This window comes from Lycorma delicatula, chromosome 6 (assembly GCF_047948215.1).
Source record: "Lycorma delicatula isolate Av1 chromosome 6, ASM4794821v1, whole genome shotgun sequence".
NCBI lineage: Eukaryota > Metazoa > Arthropoda > Insecta > Hemiptera > Fulgoridae > Lycorma > Lycorma delicatula.
In genome coordinates, this window is record NC_134460.1 from 135,021,084 (window position 1) to 135,034,968 (window position 13,885).

Sequence of the window (13,885 nt, forward strand, 5' to 3'; positions counted from 1 at the left end):
TAAAAATTTATACAATTAACATTATTTGTTCATTTCATTAAACACTATTCAAGTACACAGTATAATTTTTACATACAATACTGTTTCTAACAGAAAACATTTAATCTTGTTATAAATTACATTCTATCATTTTTTTGAAATTACTTCACAAACAATAATTTATGTACAACTTTTTTGAAATTATATTTTTGAATTAAGTTCAATAATTTTTTTTGAAGTTTAATAGTATATAAAATTTTGACTAGTATATGATATATAGGTTTTAAAGCAGCCCACTTTTATTTATTTACTCACCAAAAAATAATAACTAGGTCCTAGTGAAATGTTTTTCAATTCGTTTTTAAACAATTTAGAATTTTTTACTGAATGTAGATAATTGTAATGTAATAACTGTAATGGTAGATGATTATAATGTTTATTAAAGGATTAGTAAGGAAAGAAACAAAACTAAAATTGTATCACAAAATGCAATTTGATATAGGTTAGTGAAGGTTGGGCTTTGGGTAAAAAAGAAGAAAATAGTGTTTAATCACAGAAATATGCTTCTGAAGGGGATTAAAGGTTGCTCCAAACTAGATAAAGTTCCCTATGCCGATATCCACTCAGATCTTGGGATATCACACTCTGAATGATTAGATCAAGAACTATAGGATACAGTGAAAATAATACGTAGATCATGCCACTTGAAAGGTTACCTTTGGAAGCCATGAGATATAAACTGCAAGGTTCTAGAGATATTGATGATAGGTCAAGAAGATGGATTCATACATTTGGTGATATTCTGTTAAGTAATAATTAGACCAGAACATGCTAAATGCCTACCAGCTTATTAACTGGAAGAAGTAGAGTTTTTTGTAGTAAGCAATGTTATGTTGAACTATTCGTGGGTTCAAATTCCAGTCAGGTTACTTCATTTGCTACTAAATATTCTTCCACATTCTCAAGAACAAGCTTTAAGGTTGTTTGTGAATAGAACCTCAACCCAACCAACTTTCACCCACTAAATATTACTGTTTATTTTTTGTATCATAGATAATTACCCATGCATTTTTGATTCAGTTGATATTACTAAACAACAGTACAGAAAAGTAAATAAGAAGGACAATTTAAGCAGTTATAATTTTTTAAAGAAAGATTTACATAATGTGATTGATTACAATGTGGAAATTGTTCTAATAAATTTCTTTTGTATTTTTAAAATTCTTAATGTAGCTGAAGTGTAAGAATTCTGCAGTATATTATATAGGCTTGAAGGAGACAAATAAAACATTTAGAACAAGTCTGTTGGGAAAATATTGGCTTTATTAAACAGTTTGATTCTTATCAATATGTTCTTACTAATATAGTTTTTTATCAATATATAGTCCAAAAACTTTCTACAATTTATATGTTTACATAAATTTGTCTCCATTAAAAACAATAAAGTTTGTTTTATTGGTATATAGCATTAAATTACTGATATCTAACCACTCTGTACCTTCAATAACTGAATTGATTTTAGATTTGAAAATATTTTCTTTCACATTTGTCTGAAACTGCTACGTACATCAACTGCAGATAGAAGTAAATTAGCATTAGTTTTTATAATTCCAAGGGAAAAGTCATTTTATGTAAAATAAAATCTGAGATATGTTACATGTAATTGAAGTTAATTGTGAAATTATATCTTTTCTGTCCTCTCAGTTGCATTTAGCTGACCATAAATGTGACTTAAAATAGTTTTGGATATCACCACTTTCTTATATTTATTGTGTTTATTGATAAAAACTGAGTACAAAATTCAGTGTCTTCTGAAGGTCTAAAATGCACTTGGAGAATTACTTTTTCAAAGATTTTGTATTTAAAAAAAAAATCCATTAACTGTTTGATTGTTAAAAAGAAAGTCGAAAAAGAATAATTATGGAGCATATTGTGATTTTCAAATTATTAAAATGAAGAATTGCCAAGATAATCAAGAGTTAAATTTCTCTACCTTAAAGTAAAAAGCACTCCTCAAAATAAATAATTCAAAAAGTTTAAAACACTAGTAAAAAGTTCAAGAAATTACGCAGGTAAATGTATTTGGGGCATAATAGTTAAACTGAAATATATCTTAATTGAATTTCATCTTGGGACCAAAGTTAAAAAAGCAGATTTAGTAATTTCTATAGTTTGCGTAAAACTGGTCTTAGAAGTATTTTCTGATAAAATTTTGCTTGTATTAATTTCTAAATTATTGTCCAAGGTATTTCCATGCAATTTTGTAGCACTCTGTTTTGACTGTATTTGCAGTCGAGTTTTCATTATGGAATTATCTAACTGTTCTGTATGTTTTCTATAGTTGTAACTATTTTCTCTTAGCAGCTTTAAATAAATAAGTACAGAGCATTAAACGCAGTTACTTTTGTTTGTTACAGATTTTATAAGCAGGATAGTGGTAAGTGGGCTGCTGTGAATGCAATCAATGTACCAGCTAAAAAGGTTGAAGGATGGATTCTGCCAGAAATTCAAGGTTAGTTTTCAAGTTATATAAATAATCATTTATCAGTTTATCCAGAATTTTGTTTTCTGATATTACTTGTACACTTTTTTATGAAAGGCCTGTAATTTTTTAAATTGTTCTTAAGTAGGAAGTAAATAAATGTCTGATATTCAAAATCTTATAGTTGGATACTGGTTTTGTTTCCTTGCTCTTTTTTTTGTTTTATTTATTTTGCACTAGGAATCTACAGTCTTGTGGTCAAATTACAAGATATAAAACCTAATATTATTCAGTGCAAACCAATTATGGATACCATTAGTCTTATTATATTATATGTTAACAAACAATAAACTGATTAAAAAACTACAATTACTGAGTGAAGCTTCGGTAGCCTTTTTCAAGAAATTGACAGATCTTAACGAAAATAAGTAACAGTCTCTTACATATCCTACAGACTAACTCAGCAAATGACTCTGTAAACATTAGTTTACGGTGCAGAGACACTTGTAAACATATACATATGATCTCATGTCTCTAGATGCACCGTACACATAAGCTTAAAATAATCCTTTAGATTAGAAGAATCTACATTTTTAACAAGTAGATTAAACAAAATTAAAGCTATGAAATACTGTCTTCTTTTTTTTAAGTTTAAGGTGTTTAAAATAAGGAGTGATGTGAACATTTTTCCTTATATCAAAGACAAACCTCATAACATAATTTGAGGTTTGCTACTAAAGCCAGTTTACCTTCAGGTAGATTATATTATTAACAACAATAAAAAATGGATTTATCAAAGCTCTTATCAAAGAAAATGAGGAATAAAACTATTCAGTTTTATTTACTTAATGCTTATCAGCAAACTCCTAATCACAAGTATAAGCTATATGTATGCACCAACTCAAACTTTTGTCTGTCTGAGCTCTAAAAGAGTAATATATTCACCATACACAAGGCCTAAATATCAAGATAGAAATCTACTACAACCAGCACTTAAAGCTAGATTTATTGTCATTTAGTTAAATCATGAATATTAGTTCAGCTAACATGTTAGATAACATCAAAATGTAGTTTTTATACAGCCAATAAATACTGTAACCAACAAATCCCCTAACAAAGAGCAAAATAAATTTATATTTCATCAGCAAGATGATTTTATGAATTGAAAATATTTCTCAAATCTCCATTAAAAGTCTATGAAATTCATAAGTATCATTAGTAAGTAAAAGCATATAATTTTTAAAATCATTTCATCATTTATTGTTATATTTAATATTAATTCTTTATTTTTACATGTATCGATTTTTACAGGTATGATTAGTGATATACTAATTTCATTGGATGATAAATATTTATATTTTAGTAATTGGCTACACGGTGATATTAGACAGTATGACATAAGTGATCCAGAAAATCCTAAATTAACTGGTCGGATATTTCTGGGTGGTGCTATTTTGAAAGGAGGTCCTCTTAAAGTTATTCATGATACTGAATTGACAGTAAGTTTGATTGTTTGTTTGTATGCAGATTTATTTTAAGTTTTTCCCCTCCCATGTCACATAATTATAATTGGTTTAGTATGTTGTTATTTCCATGAATACAGATTTTGTTGATACTTTTTTATTACGTGTTTATTTTTTCCATTTTATTTTTTTACAGTGAAATCTAAATTTGAAAAGTTTCAGTTTTACTGTTGAGTAATTTTTATACTCCTCAATCCAGTTAATGCATATATGAAATAAAATAGATACACTGATTTTAGTGGTAAAAATAATGTAGAACTATTCATTTTTTAATAATGACCAAAATAAATCTTAATCAATATCAACTTTAAAAAACTCATGCCTTAACTTTTTCATTTACATTTGTGGCCGTTTTCCATAAACAACAAACCCAAGTGTAAATAATTTGTTTTTGTTCAGCCTTATTTTTGCGATATCTTGAATAAAATATTCCTTTTAAATCCATATTGTGCTATGATATAATAACAGTGTGTTCACATTATGTAAGAGGTGCATGTATTAAATAATGAGACTGATATAACAACTTTATTTATATGTATTACAATTCTAATGGTTGTCTTCTTTAATATACTGTTGCTTTGATATATTTTTTTACTCTTGCTGATGACAGTGTTTCCCATTGCATTGATTGTGATTTAGTCTCAAGATTTAGTCTTATGACTGGATGATCTAGTCATAAATGATACATTTTTTGAAAGGTTGAATAGGCATAAAGTGGCTGCTGCAAGTTAGTGCAAATTTCCTGTAGTATGAGAACCTTAGCCATCTTGGCATAAGCTTTTTCTTGTTGATATCCTATTGCAAAATATTCCATGCAGTATCTATGTCAATATTTATGACTTCAGTTGTCATTTAGACACTGACTCAATGATCCTTTTGAACAATCTGTATATTCTTGTTTTCTATATATTCTTCAGCTTTTGAAGTAGAAGATCATTTAGGTTGTTCATAGATTTCCACGTTGTAATGATCTTTGCTAAATCTTTGTGGCACTCAAATACATGTACACAAGATTTGCAGTTCTTCCTGTAAAGCTCAGTAAGCATTAGAATTATTCCGTTGGTATTTTGTTCAAGTTTAATAAAAGTTTCAAATTGGCATGTTGCTCAACTTTGAACTTAACATTTTATCAGTACACAACAGAAAATACAGCTCACAATTGACCAAATGGCTGAGAATGTTGATTCAAACTTGTCCAAGATCTCTGCCAAAGAGCTCACAATCAGTTTTCAGTTCTTTTTCTAAGAGGTAGAAACATACCCTCATTATTTAACATGCATACCTCATATAAATAATTGTTTTGTACATTACTAATTTACGTAGGTTATGTATATTTGTTGCTTTTGTTTAAATGTTTTACTGATGAAACTGTATGATCATAATTTTAAATTGCTTACTAATTTGGTCATAGTTTATATCACAATATGCTTTTAATTTATAAAGTCTGATATTATTGACAACACATTATACTAAAAAAATGCTCCTTACTATCTTACACCTTTATCTTTGTCACAAAGTTTCCATTATGTATTCATTACCAAACTTGCTCAGCTTGAAAATTGTTTTCTGTAGTGGATTTTGTGCATAAATAATTTATAATCACAATTAACAAATATATATTTAATTAATATCTTTTAATCTTCCAAATGTTATCATTAAGGAAATTTATTGCTACTGGTTAAAAAAGTATCCATTCTGATTTTTGTGTTTCCTGTTATCAGTAGATCTCAGAGTTAAGTCTTAAAATATTTGCTATAACATTTTGTATATTCAGTTGCATCAGTGTATGTTTTAGAGTCTACCACCTGGCTTTGTATTCCAGGAACACCTCTTTTTCACTAGATGTGAAGTGATGACTTGTATAATAGGAGATTGTATTATTTAAGAATAAACCTGGATAAGGAGAAACCTGGTTTAAGAATAAACCTGGATGGGCATAGTTATTGAGGGATGATGAATCTCAAGTGGGACACATGCACTTAAAATTTTTGTTATGGGTGTTATTGGGCTAGAAATGTTTGGAAAATCTGTATAAACCATATCACCTGTAAATATTCATTTTTGTTAATTTTTTTAATTTTCTACAGTTTCATGCTGCATTTATTCAACTTCATTCTAAAAAGTGTGAATAGTTTTAAACCTTTATATTAGCAGTCAAAATATATATTAATTTTTTAAAGTTGTAAGTTGTTTTTCAAATAACCAAAATTGTGGTTTTTTTAAAGGATTTTTTTGTTAATATTTTATGTTAGTTTAGGTCACAGAATTGAATTTGTGAAAATTTTTATAACTTATACCAGTTTAAAAAATCAACATACACAATGTTTTATTATTATTATTTTTAAATAAATAAACAAATTAATAAGAAAATAAGGCAGTTATTTGGTCAGTAATTATATCATAAATTTCATCCCTTATCATATGATTGTTCTCCAGCTCCTGGAATGCCTCAAGGAATAGCTGGAGGCAAGAAATTGAAGAATAAAAAACAAGAAAAATGCCAATTGTAAAGCCATAATTAATGAACAATTCCTGAAGATCATCTAACAAAGTTATGTCTAGTTTCATTACGTAACACTGCATTTATTTCTGGGTAAAGAGTAGATTTATCTTTTTTTAAATTATGCATTTTTAAAGTGGTTGCACAGAACTTAATATATATTTAAGGGAATAGATTTCAGTTATTTAAATAGTGTTTACTATAAAAAGAGTAGTTATTTATACTTAATGTGATGGAAACTTTTCTTTTTATTCAGGAACAGCCAGAGCCAGTATTTATTAAAGGAAAGAGAGTTTATGGTGGTCCACAGATGATACAGTTAAGTTTAGATGGTAAAAGGCTTTATGTTACAACATCATTATTTTCTCCTTGGGATAAGCAAATATACCCAGACATGTATAAGTAAGTTAAGAAAGTGAATTTGTGTAGTAGCATATTTTAAAATGTTACAAATCATATCATATAATTTTTTTAACCTCCATCTTGACAAATTAGTATTTATTTTCATTTTAGTAGAAGCATATTTACTTAGCTGTAAGCACATTTTATATGATTAATGAAATAAAATCATTATTCACTTAATGACTAAATTTTCCCTGTTCTATTGGAATAATTAATTGAAAACTGACTTAATCATTAACAACAATGTACTTTTACAGCTGATGTTCAAAGACTTCCTGCAGCTAGTGTACACCTTCATCTTTATCAGATTTTTTTAATGTACAGTTTTTCATCAATCACAGAACCTTTTAATCATTCATACAAAAAAGATTTTTTTGACCTCTTGAATACCTTACTTCTTGGCCTTTTTTACTGGATTTAAAGACAAATTTGGTGACTTTCTTGAAACGTATGTACGTGTAAGGAATCTCTTTTCTTTTGGAGGTTTTTTTCTATTTCATAGTTGTCTACAGGATTTTAGCATCTTGGTGGTAAAATAAATAAAAATAAATTATGTTTACTTATACTTGTAAGAAATCTGGCAGTGTTGTACTCCTTTCCCAATCAAATCCACCACATAATAATAAATAAAAAAATCTTCTCATTGTAATATCACTTTTACGTTTAGTTTTAGAAACTTTAGAAACTGTGAATTCCAATGAGCCAACATAGTTTGTCCCATATCTTGGTATGCTTTGGCTGCAGAAGTATCATATAGTAATTTGAAATTTGACGGATACTTAAAAAGTTATGGTAAATAATGCTTCAAAATTTTGAACAGTTTGGTTAAGAATTTAATCAGTTATAATCAGTTAAATCATATTTCGAAAAACAAAGTCAGAATCAAAGCTCAAAAAACAGGCCATTTTTTAATTTATAAAATTTTCTTAAATAATGGATCTCTTTTCAGAGGATAAATGAGGATGATATGTATGAATTTAAATGAAATGTAGTCTTGTACAGTCTCAGGTCGACCATTCCTGTGTGTGGTTAAGTGAAACCCAACCACCAAACAACACCAGTATCCACGATCTAATATTCAAAATCCATGTAAAAGTAACTGCCTTTACTAGGATTTGCCTTAGAACTCTTGACCTTTGAAATCAGCTGATTTGTGATGATGAGTTCACCACTAGACCAACCCAGTGGGTTAAATAAAGGCTCTGAAAAATGTTTAAAGACAATTAACAAATATAAAATTACAGGGCTAATATAAACTTAATGAAAAACTAATTATTATATCTGAGTTATTTTTTCTCAAAATTTCACTATTAATAATATTTAATCAGGTTGTTTAGTTTTTTAAATTGAATGGTAGCAGTTTACTTTTTAAAATTTGTTAACTTATAAAAGTAATTGTTGAGCTGTTTTCTTTCCCATTAATGGAAATTGATTCAATCATAAACATTGATTCATGGAAAAGAAAATAATTGGTAAAGGAGTATATTTTATAATTTATGTTATGTTATAATTTTTGTTAAAAAATAATAAACTTTTTAAAAAAAGTATTTATTGAATCAAATATTTTTTTCTGTTATGTGGTTTGTGTGCTAAAGGAATGGATCAGTTATGATGAAATTAGACATTGACACTAACAATGGTGGACTTAAATTGGACGAGAATTTTCTTATTGATTTTGGTTCTGAACCTGATGGTCCAGTTCTGGCTCATGAAATGCGGTATGCAATTAAATTTCATTATGATAAATTAAAATATATTTTATTATCTTTATATATTTTTAATAAAAAAATTGTATTTTATAAAAATTATATGGGTGCAGTAAAATAATTACGTAGTTAATATATTGAAGTAATAAAGTGTATTTTCAATTATATTCATACTTCATAATTAGTTTTATAATCTGTACTTTAAATAACTTACTAATTAAACTCCAGGAAAAATTAATAATAATAAACCCATTACTTTCTAAACAGATGTAAAACCATTTTTCATATCATTTGTTAATGAATCCATATTGTGATGGTTAGTATTTCCCTTTTGTGTGCAGTCAAATTGGTATTACTTACTTTGAAACATTATTAGCAGAACCATTTTGATGGCCCATGATTTTGTCAATAAATACTGTTACTGTTTAATCTATAGACTTTAATTTGTAAGAGAATACATACAAACTCGGATAATTTAGAGAAACAATTGTTACAAAGACAGAGTGCAGCATTTTAATAACATGTAGTATAAGTAATAACAAGATTTACAAGTTGTACACTTGACAGTATACTAGAGGGATTTCCTAACATCCTCAAACAGGTCACCATAACAATGATACCTATAATACTGCTGTTAAAGGAGCTGACTTTTCTACTTGGAAGCATATTTCCATCTATTTAGGAAGTGAGTAAGTAGTAATCTAATTTTTTTTTTCTTAGAAAAATTATTACTTAATTTTTTTACATATTCTGTTTGTAATATGTTACACTTTTGAATTATATGTCTCTTTACTGCATAATATGTGATTAATAAATGTAGAATTGATTTTACTCATTAACAAATCAGTGAAGTTTTTGAAGTATCATACTATTAATAATACAGTAGAAATCACTTACAACGAAGTCATTTGTAACTAGAATCCGGTTGTAACAAGTAAAAATAAAAATAACTGGTTGGTTTCCTATATTAATGTAAAGTTTGTTTTAAAGAGATAATAATGAAGTCAGATGTTGGTTGTAATGAGCAAATTATTGTCTTTTGAATAATACATTTGTTCTCTGAGTAATTAAAAATGTGAATGAGTTTAAAATACATGTACAGAAATTAAATGTTTAGTCATTAGTACTGAATGTTTGTAATATTGAATATTATAACAAGGTTGTTCAATTAGATTAGAGAGGCAATGACCTCATTACAATAAGTGAAATCGGGTAATAAGAAACAATCAGATGCAGTAGTAAGCCAAGTTTTGTACTGGTTGTTTCTGGATTCAGGGAAATCCATTCCTCCATTATTATACAGGGGGTATGGTGCTGGTAAGTGTGAATAATTTTACAGTTGATTCTGAATCGAGGTTGTTGCTGCTTTGTACAGTATATTTGTATGTTTAGTGTGAATTGAAGTTGTATTTTCTGCAAGTGTGTTGCGGTCTTTTTTGATAAATTTTTTATGGCACAGAAGTAATATTCAGATTTAAAAAAAAAATTGTTTAAGCTTGTGACAAATTAAAAATTACTGAGCAATTAGAAAATGACCGAACTAATTCAGATGTTTATAAAACTTATGGGCTTTGTACTCTCATTGTCTCAATGATTTGGAAGAACTGTGATAAGTTAAGGGTAGTTTTCAAAACCAATTACTCTTGGGTAACGAAGATAACACTATGTGAAAAAAATGATTTGGACAAAGCTCTTATTAGGTGGTTCAAAGTGAAGAGAAGTGAAAACGTTCCCATAAATGGACCTATTTAGAAAATTCAGGCAGAAAAATTTGCTGACCAGCTAGGATACAAAGGGTTTGTTTGTAGCGATGGTTGGCTGAACTGATGTCAAATTGATTTTACAAAAATTATTTTGAGTTAGAATTCAGAGCTTTATCAACAAGTGAATTATGATATGAGGCATTATCATTAACTACCATTGACTGAATAGGATGGCTGAAAATTATTTTCCAGATCCCATCTCATAAAATTCTTTCTTCATTAAATCATAAATATTATTGACAACTTCATGTGCTTGATTATAAAGTTTTTTTTTGTTTTTAATTACCAATTTAAATTCTGCCATAACAAGCCAAAAACAAAAAAATATTGTCTGTAATTATAATAAAATATAAAACCAAGCCTTTTTGATTATACTTTGGCATTTAAACCAAAAATAAATATTCATGAAAACTGTGAGAGTAAGAAAGAGTATGCAGTATTTATTATGCGCCTTTGTAACAGCCCGAGTACCTTTACAGGACACCAAAAATGAAACTAAATTCATTTATTCATGCTAATTTATGAAGGAATTGTATTACTGCCGTTTTCTTTTTCTTGTTAAGAGTGATTTGAGGTCAACTGGTCCATAATTCTTTAGTTTGAAAAAAGATTCCACCAGTGTTAAATTAACCATGTGAAGGTATGTTTGGAAAAATAACTTATGTGAATTTTTTGTAATCCAAACCGTAGAAAAAATTATTTTCTTATTCTTAATGTGTTTGTGTGTGTGTGTGCACGTGCATCTGCACTATGCATGTACCTACAGAAGCCATCTTTTCTAAAACTGAGGATATAGGGGTTGTTTACTTTTACTTAAAAATATAAAATTTAAAAAATCATTAATATTTAATAGTAATTCTGATTTTGGTTTGAGAAAGGAACATATAGGACTGATTAATTACTAAATTGTAATTCTTATATAACTCGTCAAAATAAAATAATTAAAAAATTTCTCAACAAAAAAAATTAAATAAAAACAGATGAATTTTGTTGCTACAGAATTGTTGTTAATAAATTCTCATTTCTGTAATAATAGTTGCAGATGTCACATACAGAACTGTTTTTGAAATAAATTTGAAGTTGATTTTACAATGGTATCTATCTCCTTTCTGATCCTGTTATTATGTAAGAAACATAACACAAACATGCTAGGCCTTAACGACGGGTGGGGATTTTTCATGCTTTTTAAATATGATCTTTTTATAAAATGCACATATAGGTTCATGTTAACTCACTTTTTTCTCATGTTTTCATGTGTACACAAACATAGGCTGACGTAGATGGGTGGGGTTTTAATCGTAGATCAGATATTGATTATTTTAAGTGTGCACTTCTATAGGGAAGGAAGGGAAAGAAAAAAATACGAAGATGTTCTGCATGACTTTTTACCACAACGTCGGGTTCTGCCTTGCCCTTCTTACACATAGATTAACACATTTTACCATGCAAATAAATCCTGAGATAAAGTTATACTAAAGTACCGTAGGCTCATGTAGATGGGTGAGTATTGTACATAGCTTACACTAATATGGTGTAAGCTATGGTCACTTGGTTGGTGAGTAGGAACTCACGTGTAGGGGCTCATCTATCAAATGAATATAGATACCAAATGTATTTTAGCAGGAAGGAGTGGACATATCCCTCACAATAATGTTAATCTATGTTTTGTTTCAAGAAACAGAAACCAATAAACACAAAAGATATTTAAAGAAAATAATAAAATTGTATTGTATAAATGTATTAACTACATTTATAACAATAATTTTTAAAATGCTATTGATTATATTATTCAAAATAAATATGAAAAAATATATAAATAAAATAAATCTACCTAACATAAATTTAAAATAAATGTATCTTTAGGTAAATCTAGATTTACCTAAAATAAATCTAACTTGAGATAAAGTTTCTTATTCACTAATGATATAATAAAAAGCCGAAAAAAAACTACTTATTACTCATGAACAACACTGTTGATGTAGGAATACAATGATACAGAAAGAGTTGTATAATTTTTACCACAACAAATGCCTGCCTCTCACAGCTAGGCTTGTGTTTTTGTTTGACACACTGCACAAATAACTATGTATTGTCTTTTAAGTGTAAGTGAACAATGAAAAATGTGATCCTAAATGGAATGTAAAATGTCAGAATTTGATTAACTTTTTTTGCTATGTTTCTGTTCATGATAATTAGAAATGAAAATTATTTACATCAAATACACTTTTTAATTTATAAACCAAGCCAAATTTTAATAAATACAATATTGTTAATTACTTGCTTCAAGAAATTTTCAGTTGCTCTTGTGGCCATCTTCAGTCACATGAGTAAATGAACATAATTATTTTCAAGATAAATTATTAAATATACATTTACGTAATTTGGTTATGTTTATTATTCCAAAAGTTTATAATTTTTAACAATTTAATACATTAAAATTTTTTCAAAGAAAATTTTTGTATGTAGTACTGTTATGAAATAAAATTACCATTATTTCCATTAAGGTTAATTAAAAAATTAAATATGGAAATAATTAAAATATCCTGTTCTTTTTCAGTTATTTCAGTGAGTTGTGTGTAATTTGTGGGGAATGTAGGAATTATTTTATAAAATACAGAGTACAGCAGAGTATGAAATATAAATGTGAAATAATAATTAAATATTTTGAATTAATTCTTTCTTATTTTCAGATACCCTGGAGGAGATTGTACATCTGATATTTGGTTGGGTTAGAACTTATTGTTTTATTATTCTTAATATATATATAAATAATATACATATATGATTACGTTCCTGTTATTACCTGTAATACCAATATATACATTAACAAATATAGTGAATTAATAATTAATGTTCATCAGTCTTTCATTTTTATTTATCACATTATTTTTAATTGTTATAATAATTAACCTTGTTAATACAAATTAAAAAAAAATATATATATATATGTTGTTAATATAGTTATATTGGGAAAAAATTATATATGGACAATATTTCAAAATTTTGGTCATGTTTCCTGATCTATGAACAAAAAATTCTTTATCCAACTAAAAATTTTAATTAAAATTTCTAAATTTTTATAAATTTACATTTCTGTTGTCAATTGTTGGCTTGATTTCCAGTCACTTGTAGGACAACCTCTTTTGCACTATTCTTCTTCAAGCCTACATTTTAGCAGCTTTATAATCCTTTTTAATCTCCTGGTTATGAGTAAAAGAGCAAAATTAACTTTTAACTTGTGATGTTAGCTGTTTCATTACTGACTGGTTGGGTAGTTAACTGACACCATTTATGTAAGTTTTTTCTAGATGAGTTAGTCTCGTCCATTTTTGTAGCAACCAGTATAAAGTATAAATTGTTTTGTAAACTACCCTGATCAACACCAATGTCAGGCAGTCGTTTTGTTGAATGATTGACTCTTTTCTTCCCACTCATGTCCTTATCCTCTATTCCTTTTTCCTCGGGCAAGTTCCATGGAGTTCGGTCAGTGATTTTCGTTCCACGTATGCCTGTACTATCTGGTAGGTGAC

The 13,885-nt window shown here is 27.7% G+C and overlaps 1 protein-coding gene across 1 annotated transcript in view; it reads left to right on the forward strand.

The window, feature by feature from the left end:
- The window catches only part of LOC142326256 (methanethiol oxidase), a 33,743-nt gene extending 20,533 nt beyond the window's left edge, over positions 1-13,210 (forward strand). The window contains exons 7-11 of the mRNA XM_075368574.1: positions 2,397-2,491; positions 3,773-3,960; positions 6,741-6,886; positions 8,482-8,604; positions 13,046-13,210. Coding sequence (XP_075224689.1) covers positions 2,397-2,491; positions 3,773-3,960; positions 6,741-6,886; positions 8,482-8,604; positions 13,046-13,088 — 595 coding nt within the window. The 3' untranslated portion in view covers positions 13,089-13,210. The remainder of the gene's footprint in view (positions 1-2,396; positions 2,492-3,772; positions 3,961-6,740; positions 6,887-8,481; positions 8,605-13,045) is intronic.
- The last annotated feature ends 675 nt before the right edge of the window (positions 13,211-13,885 follow it).